Source organism: Loxodonta africana, chromosome 3, assembly GCF_030014295.1.
Source record: "Loxodonta africana isolate mLoxAfr1 chromosome 3, mLoxAfr1.hap2, whole genome shotgun sequence".
NCBI classification, from domain to species: domain Eukaryota; kingdom Metazoa; phylum Chordata; class Mammalia; order Proboscidea; family Elephantidae; genus Loxodonta; species Loxodonta africana.
The window spans coordinates 182,016,784-182,033,311 of record NC_087344.1 but is presented as its reverse complement, the minus strand read 5'-3'; the positions used below and the strand labels follow the sequence as shown (position 1 = coordinate 182,033,311).

General features: G+C 43.8%; 1 protein-coding gene across 1 annotated transcript; it reads left to right on the top strand.

Annotated features, from left to right (window-relative positions):
• The first annotated feature begins 8,019 nt into the window (after positions 1 to 8,019).
• S100A11 (S100 calcium binding protein A11) lies at positions 8,020 to 13,482 on the top strand. The gene is made up of 3 exons (XM_003409346.4): positions 8,020 to 8,151; positions 12,084 to 12,236; positions 13,166 to 13,482. The coding sequence occupies exons 1-3, from the start codon at positions 8,149 to 8,151 to the stop codon at positions 13,310 to 13,312; spliced, it is 303 nt and encodes a 100-aa protein (XP_003409394.1). The 5' UTR covers positions 8,020 to 8,148; the 3' UTR covers positions 13,313 to 13,482.
• Positions 13,483 to 16,528: the final 3,046 nt, after the last annotated feature.

Here is a 16,528-nt window from a genome sequence, read left to right as displayed (position 1 = left end):
AAATGAGACACTCAATAAATATTTATTGAAAACCTTTATTAGTATGTAAATCAAAAAAAAAAAACAAACCTATTGCCGACGAGACAATTCCTACCCATGGTGACCCCAGTAGAACTGCTCCATAAGGTTTTCTTGGCCTTAGAAGCGAGGATAGTGAGACTTCATCTCATTTACTTTGGACGTGTTATCAGTAGGAACCAGTCCCTGGAGAAGGACATCATGCTTGGTCAAGTAAAGTGTCAGTGTTAATGAAACGGATTGACACAGTGGCTGCAGCAAATACAGCAATGATTGTGAGGATGGTGCAGGACTGGGCAGAGTTTTGTTGTATTGTACAGACAGTCACTACGAGTTGGAGCAGACTCAGTAGCACCTAACAACAACCATCTTTATGGAAGCAAATTGCCAGGCCTTTCTTCCACGGCACTGCTGGGCAAGTTCAAACCACTAACCTTTAAGTTAGAAGATGAATGCAAACTGTAAATTTAAGGCCCTTAATAGAAATATTTTAGAATCCTCCCCCCCAAAAAAGAACAACAATGCAAAGGGTCAAAAAATTCTTGGAGCAACAAATTACTTACCATTAATTTATGAATCTTAAATCAGACACAGCCCTTGCTTTGCAAGGTGACGATTTCATTCAATCCCACAAACATTCATTGGGTCTTATCATGTGCAAGTTGTTATGAATGACACAATTGAACAAGATCCATCATCTCGCAGAGCTCACAGTCCAGCCAAATATAATGCCCCTATTAAGGTAAATCCCTTTAATAAAACCAAAAACCAAGCCCACTGCCGTCGAGTCGATTCTGACTCATAGTGACCCTATAGGACAGAGTAGAACTGCCCCACAGAGTTTCCAAGGAGCACCTGGTGGATTCGAACTGCTGACCTTTGGGTTAGCAGCCGTAGCACTTAACCACTATGCCACCAGGGTTTCCATATCCCTTTAATAGGTGGCAGGATATTCTAACTCCTCCCAAGCAAATTTATAAAATATCAAGAGTACAAAGGTGGTGGGGAGATCAGGAAAGCATCATAAAGGAGGAGGCACTGAAGGAGCCACAGAATTTCATCAGAGAAGAATGCAAGTCAAGGATGTTACAAAAACAGAGAAAGCTTGAGCAACGGCAAAAAGATTTAAAAAAAAAAAAAAAGGCAGAGGTTTTTTTGGTAACAATTTTTCCTAATAAGGGATATCATTGCCGATGTCGGATGGATCTTGGCCGAAAGCAGAGAATACCAGAAAGATGTTTACCTGTGTTTTATTGACTATGCAAAGGCATTCGACTGTGTGGGTCATAACAAATTATGAATAATATTGGGAAGAATGGGAATTCCATAACAATTGTACTTGTCCAGAACCCAGACATAGACCAAGAAGCAGTCGTTCAAATAGAACAAGGGGATACTACATAGTTTAAAATCAGAAAAGGTGTGTATCAGAGTTGTATCCTTTCACCATACTTATTCAGTCTGTTTGCTAAGCAAATAATCCAAGAAAGTGGGCTCTATGAAGAAGAGCACAGCATCAGGATAGAGGAAGACTCATTAACAACCCATGTTATGCAGAGGAAACAACCTTACTTGCTGAAAGTGGAGAGAACTTGAAGTATTTACTGATGAAGATCAACGACTACAGCCTTCAGTATATATTACACCTCAACATAAAGAAAAAAATCCTCACAACTGGACCAATAAGCAACATCATGATAAACAGAGAAAAGACTGAAGTTGTCAAGGATTTCATTTTACTGGGATCTACAATCAACACCCATGGAAGCAGCAGTCAGGAAATCAAACAAAGTACTGCAGTGGGCAAATCTGTGGCAAAAGACTTCTTTAAACTGTTAAAAAGCAAAGATGTCACTTTGATGACTAAGGTGGGCCTGACCCAAGCCATGGTGTTTTCTATCGCCTAATCTTTTTTAATATGCATGTGAATGCTGGACTATGAATAAGGAAGACAGAGGAAGAATTGATACATTTGAATTATGATGTTGGCAAAGAGTATTGAATATACCATGGACTGCCAAAAGAATGAATAAATCTGTCTTGGAAGAAGTACAGCCAGAATTCTCCTTACAAGCAAGGATGGTGAGATCGTGTCTCACGTACTTTGGACATGTTATCAGGAGAGACCAGTCCCTGGAAAAGGACATCAAGCTTGGTAAAATAGAGGGTCAGCAGAAATGAAGAAGACCCTCAACCAGATAGATTGACACAGTGGCTGCAACAGTGAGCTCAAACAGCAATGATTGTGCGAATAGTGAAGGACCGGGCAGCATTTCATTCTGTTGTACACAGGGTTGCCATGAGGTGAAACTGACTCGATGGCACGTAACAACAATCAGTGGTTCTGCTTGGTTAAAGTATAGAGTCTACAAAGGAAAAGTGACAGGTAACACTTTAACACTCTCTGCCCCAAGCTATTGGTGTCACATACCAGTTTCACTTCAGACATTATAATCTGCTTCACACTCCTGCACTCTAACTCCCCTCATTATCCCTGATGAGTTCAACATCAATTGTAATGGCCCACCCAACCCTCCATATTCACAGCTCCTTCAAGCCCATCCCACTTAAACCCACTGGAATCACTTTAACTACCATAACCATGCCTGGATTTTGCCATCATCCATAATGGCTCCTCTACAGAATATTAAACTCACTGAAAGATTAGATTATACTGATAACATCTCACATCTCCAGCTCTCTCCATCCCTCTTTTCCACTTAACTTGTTCTTTGATTTCATGGAGACTTCCTGACCTACTTAGCTTCCATGTCTTTTCTTCCTTCCTCCCCTGTCCTGCACTCAGTGCTCAAACAGGTGGATTGCTTTCTCGTCCACATCTTCAACTCCTTCACCCTTTTGTCCTTCTGTTACACCCACCCTGAAAACACCTAACCCTAAATCCACTCCATGATCCTCTCTCTTGGATCCTGTGGTTAAGCTTCTAAGCACACCTGGAGAAAGACATACTGCCACACAATGACAGAACGTCGTGGATTGGGGTCACTGAAAAATTATAGCTTCTTGAACTTCTACACCACTCAGCCATCCGCAGTCAGCTCCCTTTTCCATTTCCCTCAGAGACCTCTGAGAACCTCCTCCACTCCCCTCAAGTTCCCCACTGTCACTGATGCCCTTACCTCCTGCTTTATGGCATCAGTGGGGGTATCAGGGAGGACAGACCCCAGAAGCCCTCTCAATCCTGGGGACTATCTACAGCCCCACTCCTTCTCTTTTCCTTTTCCGCCTCTGAGGAGGAATTTCATCCACACACAACTCCTCCCGGACCTTGCCCCATCATTTATAGCCTTCAACCGTGCATACTTGATGTCTCATTCTGATAATGCCTTCTCCACAGCCTACAAACTCATCAAACCCCTCCTGTATGACTTTAAATCCTCCCTTGGTCCTAGATCCCTTCTGGTTGCCATTCCATCTCTCCTACCTTCCTAGTCTTCATTTCTCAAATAAGCAAACCACACTTCTTGCCCCAACTCTTCATCTCCCATTCATTCCTCAATCTACTGCCACCTGCCTTTCTCCCTACCACCACACTAAAACTGCTGTGGCAAAGGTCTCCAAGTATGTAACTGCCAAATTCATGGACACATCTCAGCCTTCATCATACTCTGCCTCTCTGAAGTCTTCCACCTTGTCCATCATTCCCACCATCTTGGAATTCTCTCTCCCATGGGCTTCAGTGACACCAGAAAAGATTCTGGGTCTTCCTCTGCCTCCTTGGTCATTTCTCTGCTTTCTTCTTTGCTGGATCATCTTTCTCTGTCTGCTCTTTAAATTTTGGGTTAACCCATAAAAGCTAGGTTGCACACCATCAGAGCAAATACCTTGCCTGTCCTGTTAACTACTATGGCCCCAGTGCTTAGGACAGCTCCACTCACATGCAAGGCCCTCGTTATGTACTGTAGTGAAAAGGGCACCATCTCTGCCCTCAAACAGCTTGCAATCTAGTAAGGATGACAAATAAGTAAACAGAAAACGACAGCAGAGTGTGGTCTCATGTCCCACAGCTTCTCCCTTACATTTACCATCAACCCTTACCCTAAAATCCAGTAGTACTAAACCACCTACAAGTACTGAGAACATACATCATACTTCATTCCTCCTCCCTTTTGTGCAAGCTATTATGCAAATCTTCCTTTGAAGACATTGTTCTAAATTCTAAGCACTTTATATGAATTAATTTAATCCTCACAACAACCAATAAAGTAAGTACTACTATCGTCTCCACTTTACAGATGAAGAAACAGGAATAAAGCAGATAAGTAACTTGCCCAAGCTCAAACAGCTAATAATTTGCAGCACTGGGATTTGAATGCCTCAGTCCAGCTCCAGGGTCTGTGCTCACAAACACTGTACTATATATAGCTGTACTTCACCTTACTTCACCACTGTGCCCATCCACCTGGTGAACTCTTATTCATCTTTCAATACCCAACTTAATTATCCCTTTCTCCATGACGCTTTCCTAGCTCTCCCAGAATTAACCACTCGCTTCCTTCCAGGCTTTGTCATTGTATCTTGTAAACACCCCTGTCATTACATCTGTTACACTACTGTGTCCATTTAGGGACCAAACTATCCCTATACAGAGCTCAGACTGCACATAAGACTAAGATCACACATTACACTGGACTGTGGAAGTTCGTACATTATTTCCTGAATGACCCTTTTGCTCATCTGTACCTCAGTTTTGTCTCTTGCCATCAATTTACCAGCCTTCATTCATCCTCAGCTCCTTGCTTGCCTTAGCCATTCAATTTGCCTCATTTTTTACCTACTTTGCCAAATCTACCCTTGCCTGTTACCTTTCCTAGACTCTCCCTCCTCTGATTGATAACATAGTAATGACCCCCTTTTAACATGGCCCTGAGGAATTGCCACCACTGGTAACACTAACTAGGTGTGGTTGATCCCCCAACCTGGTTCTGAATGATTTATGATTATATGGTTTAACTCTTTGGTTTCATTCAAGCTTCCACTTAGGGCAGTGGAGTTATTGTAATAAACATCTTACAGAAACACAGGAACACCACACAACTGGGCTCGGGACAAATAAGAACGCTAATAAAGACGGACTGCAGGCTCTTCACTCTCACTGCTCCACCATTTACACAGCTCAGCTAATATCCAAGTAGCTACTTACTTTCCCTTTTCCAGTTAATAATTGTTTTATTTCACCCCCATTCTGTGCATTCTTTCCACACTCAGTCACCTCTGCTTATTCATGATGCCTGTTTGCTTCTTCATAATTTTGATTTGCCGTGACCTCATGGTTTCTCTCCATGCAAACGTCCAGCGTCAGCTCTTCTAACTGCCTAATTCTTTGTGGGTTTCTAATTTCTGTTTCCCGAGAACAATACCCAGATCATCTTTTCAGGCTAAACTGAGACACCTACTGGGAGCCATCCTATGGATTGACAGTCCTTAAGTCCAGAGCTAACCTCAGTCCAGTCAGCTGTGACAGCAGGCACAGTGACAATCGTGCAAAGTGTGGGCACCTGGGCTTGCCCCTTCAGCAGGGGCTGTAAGTGAGGTTCCCTTAAAAGGGACTGTGGCATGGAAGACCCCACGACTCGGGTATAGGGTGATTTCGACTAGTGATTTGCAAATATTTTTATTAGAGATTTTTCTGAGTCAGATAAAACCTGTGGCTTTTTCCCCCAGGAGGAAAAAAATTCCGCTATGTAGAAAATTTTGCATATGACTTCAGGGTGTTCATGGACCCCAGGAGCCACCATGGAACACCGCCACCCCCACCCCCATAAGTCTAAAGCCTACCCATAGACTTCCTCAAAGGCCAACTATATGACATTCACCTTTGTATCTCTGCTGCCTAGCACTGAGGTTGGCACACAGTAGGTGCTCAAAAATACGTGTTGAATGAATAAATCAAATAATTAAATAATTAATTAAAGTTAAGTAGGTTGTTCAGAGCCAGACAGAGGCTAAAAAGTTCAGATTTGCTATCAAAGGCACTGGGGAGCCATTTTGGTTTTTTCCTTTGTTTTGTTTTTAAGCAGGCAATTGATCAAAGCTGTACTTTAGGAAAATGTGTGTTTCACTGTCAGTAAAATAGATTAGAGGGTGAGAGTCCACTTAGAAAATTAGAGAGAGGCAATGAAGACCTAAACTAGAACAGTGGAAATGGAAATAGAACAAAAATGGACAGATCCAAGAGATAGCGTAAAAATAAAACTGATTAAAACTTGGCACTTTGTAAGATTTGAAGGGTGTTTTGGATTAAATTGTGTCCCCCAAAAATGTGTGTCAACTTGGCTAGGCCATGATTCCCACTATTTTATGGTTGTCCTCCATTTTGTGATCTGATGTAGTTATTCTATGTGTTGTAAATCCTAACTGGTGGTGCAGTGTTTAAGAGCTCAGCTGCTAACCAAAAGGTCGGCAGTTTGAATCCACCAGCAGCTCCTTGGAGACCCTATGGGGCAGCTCTACTCTGTCCTATAGGGTCGCTATGAGTTGGCATTGACTCCAAGGCAACGGGTTTGGTTTTGGTTTTATGATGTTAATGAGGCAGGATTAGTGGCAGTTATGTTAATGAGGCAGAACACAATCTACAGGGTTAGGTTGTGTCTTGATTCAATCTCTGAGATATAAAAGAGAGACGTGAGCAGAGAAGAGAAGGACCTTATTACCACCAAGCAAGAAGAGCCAGGAACAAAGCGTGTCCTTTGGACCCAGGGTCCTTGCGGTGAGAAGATCCTAGACCAGGGGAAGTTTGATGGCCAGGACATTTCTCCAGAGCTGACAGAGACAGAAAGCCTGCCCCTGGAGCTGGTGCCCTGAATTCGGACTTCTAGCCTCCTGAACTGTGAGAGAATAAATTTGTATTTGTTAAAGACATCCACTTGTAGTTTTCTGTTATAGGAACACTAGATTACTCAGACATGGGGTAAGAGGGCTTCAGAGTCAAAGAATGACTCCAATGTTCTCAATTCAGGATCATGGAAGAACAACAGTACCATTAGCAGAGAGGGAGAAAGCTGGGAACTGAAACAGGTTTAGGGAAAACAAGCTATTTCTTGAACTAATGCGTCTGAGGTGCCAATGGGACTTTCAAGTGGATTCATGAGCACAGGCTCTCCCCCTCCCCCTCCCCCTCCCCCTCTCCCTCTCTTTGTGGAGGAGCTGAAAGTAGACATGAAGATTTGGCATCAAGTGCTCAGAGATGACAGCTAAAGCTGTGCCAGGCAAAGCCCCTGGTCCCTTATTTTCATTTGTATGCACTTCACAGGTTTGAGGCCCCCTCAGAGCGATTATCTCATTTGACAGTCAAAACAATCCTATGAAGTAGGAAGGGTGGTGTGATCTGCTTTACAGATAAGGAAATGGAAATATTGCAACGAAGAATACATCCAGGACTAGAACCCAGAGCTTCTGATTCTTAATAGAGAGCTTTCTTAATTCCCAGGAAAGAAAGGGTTCTTTTTTCCAAACTCCATTGCAAAGACAGATAAATGCTCAGCTCTCATGGGTCAATTTCTAATTGAGGTAGTATTTTACTGTCAGTTTAGAGAGGAAGAGTTTGAGAGAAGGGTGCTCCACTTGGTGATAATTAGCACTGTTTATTAAATATCTTCAGTGTGCAGGAATTATCAGCCCCATTCCTAGCGAACTTCTCCCCTACAAACATGACGCACACTCTGTACAACACTGATTTATACGTTTGCAAAAGGAACCTTTCTGCACAGCTAATCTCCAGAATAAGCTCAGACAAGGAAAAGACCCACAGCCATGGACAAACTTCCCAAAGACTATTATGCGAAATTTTTAATTCAGAAAAGTCAAAATTGTAAAGGTTCACAGGAAGAGGAGAGAGAAAGTGGGTGACTCAGGAGAGGGCAATGGGTTTTGTGTGAGTTTTAAGGAAAGGTTGGGTGTTCAGCAAAGGAAGCCGGAGGCCGACAAGTCCTGATCTGTGAGCACCAGGCGGGCCAACCAGAGGCGAGGGGCCGTCTGAGTAAGGCTTGAGCAACGTCGGAGAAGGGAAGGGCGTGGGCCGCGGAGAGGCAAGAGCTCTGCAGAGCAGCACACCCCACAGTTCTCTGCCGCTCCCAAGTCCCAGCGAACGGTTCTCTGCTCCGCTCCAAAATGGTAAGCCTAACTTTTTCTTGTTCGTCCTCTTAAATGAAAAAAAAGGATAAAAGCAATGTATACTTTCCACCAGGCTTTATCTTTATCTGTGGACGTGGCAGGAAACAGCAGAAAAAAAAAATAATAAATCTCGTGGGAGAGAATTAGGGAAGAGGGAATGAAAAGCAGCAGCCCTAAAATTATACCTGTAATAACTGGCTAAGTGTGGAAACTGGTAGTTGTTTTTGTTTTCTAGTAAAGATAAGGTCTAGGGCTGGGAAAGAGGAAGTACAGAGCCCGCCCTGGTGACAGTTACGCTGTGCTCTGCTCTGGAGCCCTCCATGGTAAGGGGGAAAGGCCCCACCACAGTTTTGGGGCACTAACAGGGCGCTTCTCACTCAGCCTGGAATGAAGGGAATTGCAATGATTTCCTGTTTCTGCTTGAAGCCCCTCCCCCCTCCCCCCACCAAGCCCCCTCCGGTACTAGTCTCCCGGTCACTGGCCAGGGAGGTCCGTGAGAAAAGCTAAAGGTGGGGGCTGGGATCCTCTGAGGCGTCACAAGTAATTTCTGTCAACCAGAAAGAGAGCACTTTAGAACTTAGTCGTCTAAGTCCTGAGAGAAAATCAGTTTCAATAAGCAACCAAACGGCCAGGACACAAAGAGACTGAAACTAAACCCTGTCGCTCCGGGAACCATAGCCAGGAATGTGGGAGGGACTCAGTTCCAGGCAAGCGCCCTCCTTTCTTTTCCTTTTACCCCACCATCTTTTTAGGCACTCACTCGTCCGTCCCCTGCTTTTCTCCTTTCAGCGCCTTCCTTCTCCATTTTGAACCTTCTTCTATCTTTTCCATTAATCCACCTGCAAAATCTACCTCCGCCTTTGCTTCTCTAAGGGGTCAGCAAACTATGGCCCCAGGGTCAGAATCTGAGAAATGTTTTTACATTTTTTAAATGGTTAGGGAAAAAATCAAAATATTTTGTGACACCTGAAAGTTATATGAAACTCAAGCTTAAGTGTCCATAAAGTTTTCTTGAAGCACAGCCACACCCATTCATTTAGGTATTGTCTGTGGTTGCTTTAGAGTTGCTAGGTGGTGGAAACAGTTGGCTCTCCACTACTAACCTAAAGGTTGGCAGTTCAAACCCATCTAGTGGCACCACAGAAGAATGGCCTGGCCGTCTGTTTTCATTAAGATTACAGCCAAGAAAACCCTAGGAAGGAGTTCTGCTCTGTCACACGTGGGGTCGCCATGAGTCAGAATTAACTAGACAGCAACAGGTTTTTAATGGATGGTGGCATTCCTCCAACCACAGCAGAGTTAAGAGGCTGTAACAAAGACCACATGGACCACAAGGTCTAAAATGTTTACCATCTGGCCCTTTACCAAAAAAGTATGCCAACTCCTGCTTTAGTGTGTCAATCTGCATCTCCGCCTACTTTTTCCACTTTTCCTTTCCATGAAAAAGGGTGAATCCGTTTCATGGTACGGCGAAAAGGCAGGCCCAGTACTAACAGTGGTGAAGAACTAGGCTGCCTGCCCTTGAGGAAGGTGGAGAAGATTGTAGGTCCACAGGAGGAAAGTGGGGGCCGTTGGTTGGGAATGAGAACTGCCATAGTTAACTCCTTTTTAAGTGTGACTTCTTTTTCACGTTTGTTAGGCTGGGGGGAGGATTTCAACCATGTGACTGCAGAAGAGTTAGGTTGTTCTGAATGCCCCCTGGGGGGGGCATCTTATGTAGGCCTGGGAACCCCCTGGGGAGACAGGCAATAAAGCTACTGGAGGGAGGCAAGCAGCTCTGAGACTGAGAGTTCAGATCAATAACGAAATCCTCAGCACGTGTTAATTATGGGTCCTGAAAGCCTTTAGCTCTAGGCTCCAGAAAGTCCACCCCACCCAAGAAAAAATCAAAAGCTAAATGCGAAATTGCAATCGCCATCATCCAAACATAAACCATTGTTAATGCCAGTGGCAAAGTCTGGGAGGAAGGGTGTGGCAGGGGAGTGTCCCAGAATGTCTGCAGTTACTGGTCTTATCCACCAGGGGGAGCCCAGAGCTCATCATCACTCCTGGGGCCCCCCGGGTCCCTGGTGAAAAAATGATTGGCAGGCTCAGCGTGATAGCATTTCCTTGAAGAATTCCATGATGAAAGTAGAGTCCACAACTAACTGCTCTGACAGGGATCACAATAGAGAGTCCCGGACAGAGCCGGAGAAGAATGTAGAACAAAATTCAGAAAAAAAAAAAAAAGGCCAGACTTACTGGCCTGACAGAAGCTGGAGAAACCAGAGAGTATGGCACCCCACACACACTGTTTTAACTCAGTACTGAAGTCACTCCTGAAGTTCACCCATCAGCCAAAGATTAGACAGACCTATAACACCAACGATAACACACATAATTCAACCATGTGTACAAGACCAAATGGGCACACCAGCCCGAAAGCAAAGACGAGAAGGCAGGAGGGGACAGGAAAACTGGACGAATGGAAATGGAGAACCAGAGGTCAAGAAGGGGAGAGTGTTGACACATCACAGGGCTGGCAATCAATGTCACAAGAAAATGTGTGTATTAATTGTTTATCGAGAAACTAATTTGCTCTGTAAACTTCCACCTAAAGCGTTAAAAAAAAAATTACATAAAAAAATGAGTGTCTAGCAGAGGATTTGACTCTTCTGCTCTGTGGATGCTGTGGGAGCTCCCTAGTAGTCTCCATATGAACCCTCCTGATTTGAAGAGAGCCACTTCTCCTGAGAGGCTCCTCCCTGGGACATGCCCATTCCTGTGAGAACTAGTGGCACCTAGAAGAGGAAAGGAAACCCTGGTGGCGTAGTGGTTAAGAGCTACGGCTGCTAACCAAAAGGTCGGCAGTTCGAATCTACCAGGTGCTCCTTGGAAACTCTATGAGGCAATTCTACTCTGTTCTGTAGGGTCAGCAAGAGTAGGAATCAACTCTGTGGCAGTGGGTTTGGTTTGGGTTAGAAGTGGGAAGAGCGAAGGCTGAGGACTATAGGAAAGGGACCTTGAGGCCCAGATTCTAAAGGTGGCTCTGCCACGTCGATTTTCTTCTCGTGCCTCAGTTTCCTCACATGTAAAATTAATGGTTGTTAACTTTCAAGTATGAAAGCCACTTTTGGATTTTTGTTTTGTTTTATAAGACTTTATTGTGTTTTTGGTGAAGGTTTACACAGCAGTTTAGGTTTCCATTAACAATTTCTACACAAGTTGTTCGATGACATTGGTTACATTCTTTACAATATATGAACATTCTCACTCTTTCTGTTCTGGTTGTTCTGTTTCCATTAATCTAGTTTTCCTGATCCCTTCTTTCTTCTCTTTGTCTTAAAGTAATTGTTGACTGTTTTGTTGAAAGCCACTTTTGAGCATCCAAAAAGTTCTCAGACATATCCCCTGCCACACACGTAATAATAGATATGCTTTTAGTTTTCTTTGAGAAAATGCGTAAGTCTCAGGAATGCAATATTGCTTTTAAAAGAACTGACATTTCATTCATCACACACTATACACTCTGGGAAAATAGGTGTTTAATCTATAGACAATGCATAGTGTGCATATGGATTTTGGGACATATGGTTATACGTATATGTATCCAAGCATCTTGAAAATATCCATAAACCCTGCCACCCTGACCCTCATTTAGGAAGTCTATTTTACTGCTTTCAAATATACCTCTCATGTTCCACATTTACCTGAAACTGCATTTTACCTGAAATTTCACCTGGAATAAACTGTGAGGAGGGGTGGAAAGGAAGCCCACACACAGAAGATGACTTTCTGTGGTTATCCTGGGCCTCCCAACCCCCTAAAAATGACTCTGCCTTTTCGGAAACTGCTTTGGCCTAAAACAAGGAGTTGAGAGTCTCCAGAGTGTCCTCTAGCATCCAGCCCTTGACATCTTGCCCTTTTCTAAGCCCTGAATCTTCTCTCCAAAGGCAAAGATCTCTAGCCCCACGGAGACCGAGCGGTGCATCGAGTCCCTGATTGCCGTTTTCCAGAAGTACGCTGGACAGGATGGTAAAAACCTTACCCTCTCCAAGAGGGAGTTCCTGAACTTCATGAATACAGAACTGGCTGCCTTCACAAAGGTACTGGTCACAGCCCTGGCCCCCCAGACTACCCAAGCACAAAACCAGACCCTTGCAGAAGGGCCAGGAATAAGGGACCCCACTCCAGGAAGAATAGCACGTGTCTGCCCTGGTGCAAACCTGACTCCTTTGTACCCACTCCAAGCTGAGAGGTCCATAGAGCGGCCCAAGCTGAGTCAGCCCTTAAGTCTCAGGGTGAACTCTAGAGGACTAGTAAGAGGTCTCTTCTCTGAAGTAGGATGTGTTTTAAAGATCAAAACGTGCAAACTGCATGACATAGACAATGGTGATTCCTTTTTTCCATTTAGGGAGAGAGGCGTATGAAATGGCAAATAGTATAATAGAATAGTTTTCTAATTGGATTCCTCCACTCCAATGGAATTTTCTGCGAAGACAGAAATGTTCTGTCTACACCAGCTAATGTGGCAACCATTAGCCACATGTTGCTATTGAGCACTTAAAAATGTCTATTGCAACTGAGGAACTGAATTTTTTATTTTAATTCATTTAAATATAAATAGCCACATGTGTCCAGCGGTTGTAAATATGCTGGGGGGTAGGGGGTGAAGAATGAGGCTGATTAGGGCGGGCCTGTGTTCTCTTCCCACCATGAATCACTCCACTTTTATACAGTTTATATATTAGAGTTCCGTGCAACACTTGAGAAAAGTGTTCCACTAATTTACAGTTAAACGAGTATCGATATCGCAGAAAGAACCCTGGACTAGGAGCCAGAAAATCTGGGTTCAAGTCCCAGGTCTGCCCCTTGGGGAAGTCACTTCACCTTTTTCAGTCTGTTTCAGTGCCTGAAAAATGGAAATATTAATAACCCTTACACTGTACCTCACACTGGTGAAAATAAGATGTGGCAACACATTTGAAAACATCTTAGGAAGTATAATATAAAGGTATTATTATTATCTTTGCAGAACCAGAAGGACCCTGGTGTCCTTGACCGCATGATGAAGAAACTGGACCTCAACTCTGATGGGCAGCTAGATTTCCAGGAATTTCTTAATCTTATCGGCGGCCTTGCTCAGGCTTGCCATGACTCCTTCATGAGACGTCCCCACTAGCAAACCTGAGGGGCCCTTGAGCTTGGCCTCCAAGCCCAACCCCCTTCCTTCCAGTCCCAGTCACCATCTACAGCTCGAAGCCTACACACATCCTGAGCCCAGCACATCTGCCACCCCATGCAGGCCACTCCTGCTGGCAGTAATAAAATAATATGGTTTTTTAAAACACACCCTGGAGTGTCAGTAAGTCTGTGGGAGGGAGGGAGGAGAGTGAAGAATATAAACTACAGTCATACGTCATTTAACATCCATGATACGTTCTGTGAAATAGAACGTTATAGAATGATAGGTTATGTGATTTGGACATTGTGCAAACACCATATAATATACAGGTAGTCCCCAAGTTATGAACTTGGTCCCCGTAGTTACGAACCAACCCATCAAGCCTATTGTATTAAAAATTCAAAGTATATACAATGGTTCATAACAAACAGATGCTACTTTGTGACTGCACATCAAAGTCATATGGGATACTGTAGTGCACCTGTATTGACTAAATAGCCAAGAGACTGTCCCGTTCTCCAATCGGGGTTTCTGAACTCTATTATAACCTCATGAGGCCATGGACATACATGTGGTCAGACGTTGCCTGAACAGACACTATGCGGTGCGTGACTGTACATTGTTGGAAGCAGTTACCAGAACCTGCACAGTAAGTACTAAAAATGCATCTCAGTTGTACACATAGCCATGACTAATGATACAAACAGGACCACCTCTAAATTACTCAGAGTGATGGAGAGGTATAATTTATTGCCATTATTCACTCATTAAATATCTATTCACCCACTGTCACAGGGTCTAAGTATACAGCCAACAAGCCAGACAAGGCCCTGCCTTCACTTAGCTTACTTTCTGGTGGGGGGCAGGGGAGGAGGGGTAGAAAACAATGAATGAGTACAAGCACACAAAGGAATTTCAGAGTGATAAATCCTGTGAAGGAAAGAGGACCAGGTGGTAAGTTACAGATTGATGGAAGCTGGGAAGGGCAGTATTCTGAGAAGGTGACATTTGTGCTGAGATCAGAAGGAAGAGAAAAAGCCAAAAATGTGAAAAGATACAGGAAAACATTTCAGGATAAGGAATTGCAAGGACAAGGGTCTGAGATGAGAGGAGCTGGCATGCTTAAGGAGGTTAGTGTTGTCAAGTTCTTCATGTTTGCCTATGGGTTTCCTTCTTTAACGTTTGGCTTAGGCTAGTGTGAACATTACTTTTTTTTTTTAAGCCCCTGATAAAGCAGCAGAGAGAGAGAATCTAGAAAGAGGGTGAAAAGACTGACTAAAGATAACAGATGAGAGAGAGAGAGCAGGAAAGAGAAAGAGTGACAAGTGTATTTCAGCAGTGTGTAGTCATACCTAGGAGTCCCTGAGTGGCAAACTGTTAATGTGCTCAGCTGCTAACCAAAAGGTTGAAAGTTCGAGTCCACGCAAAGGTGCCTCAGAAGAAAGCCGTGGCAATCTAATTCTGAAAAAGCAGCCATTTGGAAACCCTGTGGAGTATACTTCTGACACACCCGGGGTCACCATGAGTCAAGGTCGACTCAACGGCAACTGGTTTTCTGGTAAAGAAGCGCTTTTAACTCACTACTGAAGTCATTCCTGAGGTTCACCCTTCAGCCAAAGATTAGACAGGCCCATAAAACAAAATGAGACTTAATGGGCATACCAGCTCAGGGGCAAGAACAAGAAGGCAAGAGAGGACAGGAAAGCTGGTAATGGGAACCCAAGCTCAAGAAGGGGAGAGCACTGACACAAAACAATATGTCACAAAACAATGTGTGTATTAATTGTTTAATGAGAAACTAATTTGTGCTGTAAACCTTCATCTAAAGCACGATTTAAAAACAGAAAAAAAAAAAAAGCACAGAGAAAAAGTGAAGTTTCCAGAGAACCTCTGATTCCTTATCCATCTATGTGAGTTTTAACATCTTAGTAAAAACCTCTCCGCACCACCATCTCTTCAACCATAAATTAAATGGAATGGATTAGATCATTTATGAGGTCCTTTCTGGCTCTGACATTCCAGAATGAAGGCCAATGTCTCAGGCTAGGAAGTCCCACATTTTTCAAGTAGAATTGTAGCTGCATCTTAGATGAGTTCCTGAGTTCATTACCAACGGGGGTGAGGGAGGATCTGGAGTCAGTGAAAGTCTCCATATTATTCCCTTGGCAGATGCACCCTGTATTAAAAAAAAAAAGTCATTATCACAAAGATCACTGACCAGCGAAAGAGATAGAAAAACATCAGATACTCCAAGGTTACTGGCTATTTGGTATCCCACCAAAAATTACTGGCCCTGACTTTAGGACACCAGATTCAGGGGAACCCCCTCGAGAAATTTACTTGCTTGGCTGACTCAAGTTTTGATAAGAAGTGAGATCCAATAGTACTGAACTCCAAACTTCTTATTCAAGACTCAAATCAACAAATCTCTATGGATTTCCTCTATACGCAAGAGGAGTGATAGAAAGATATCAGAAGTGGCTGCTTTGGGAAGGAAGTGGTGGACTCGGTGTGTTTGAGGTGCCACTAGGACATCCAGTTGGCAATGCCCAGTGGCATCTGCATTGGCTCTGGAGAGAAGAACCAGCTGGAGAAGCAGACACAGGAGGAAAGAGAAGAGGGCCTAGGGGTGTGCCCACAGTTGGGAAGTAAGAGGAAGAAGACCAGTGAAGAAGAACGAAGGAGAGCCTAAAAAGGTAGGAGAAGCGGCAGCAGAGTTGAGGAGCTGAAGGAGAGAGCATGATTAAGGCAAGGCTGGTGAACCACATCTAACAATTACTATCCTTTCAATGTTGATGTTCCTCAGGTCCTTGTGCAATCCCTTTTGCATTCCTCACACACTCCCTGGGGATCTCATCCACGTCTTTTTTTCTACTTCATTTACTACTAGAAGCCAATGACCACTCACATTTATTTCCCCAACCAAGTTCTAGCCCCTGAGCCTGAAAGCTGCCTCCTAGACTTCTCCACACGCAAATAATACAATCTTTCATTCATTCATGTATTGAGCAAATATTTACATACAACACGAACAACACCGTCCCATGTATCAGGTATAGAGGGATAAACAAGGCAGAGAAGACCCTTGCCCTCAAGAAGCTTGCGCTCTCAGATTCTTCTTATCCCAAGCTGAACTTACCATCTTCCCAACCCCTCAGCCTGCTTCTCCTCCAATGTTTCCATCTCAGGACTTCCAGCAATGTGAAAGTTCCG

Bases quoted from the DNA above. Each gene is read 5' to 3' on its own strand.
- S100A11 (XM_003409346.4), top strand. The intron at 12,237-13,165 runs GTACTGGTCACA...TTATCTTTGCAG, and splicing joins AACTGGCTGCCTTCACAAAG to AACCAGAAGGACCCTGGTGT.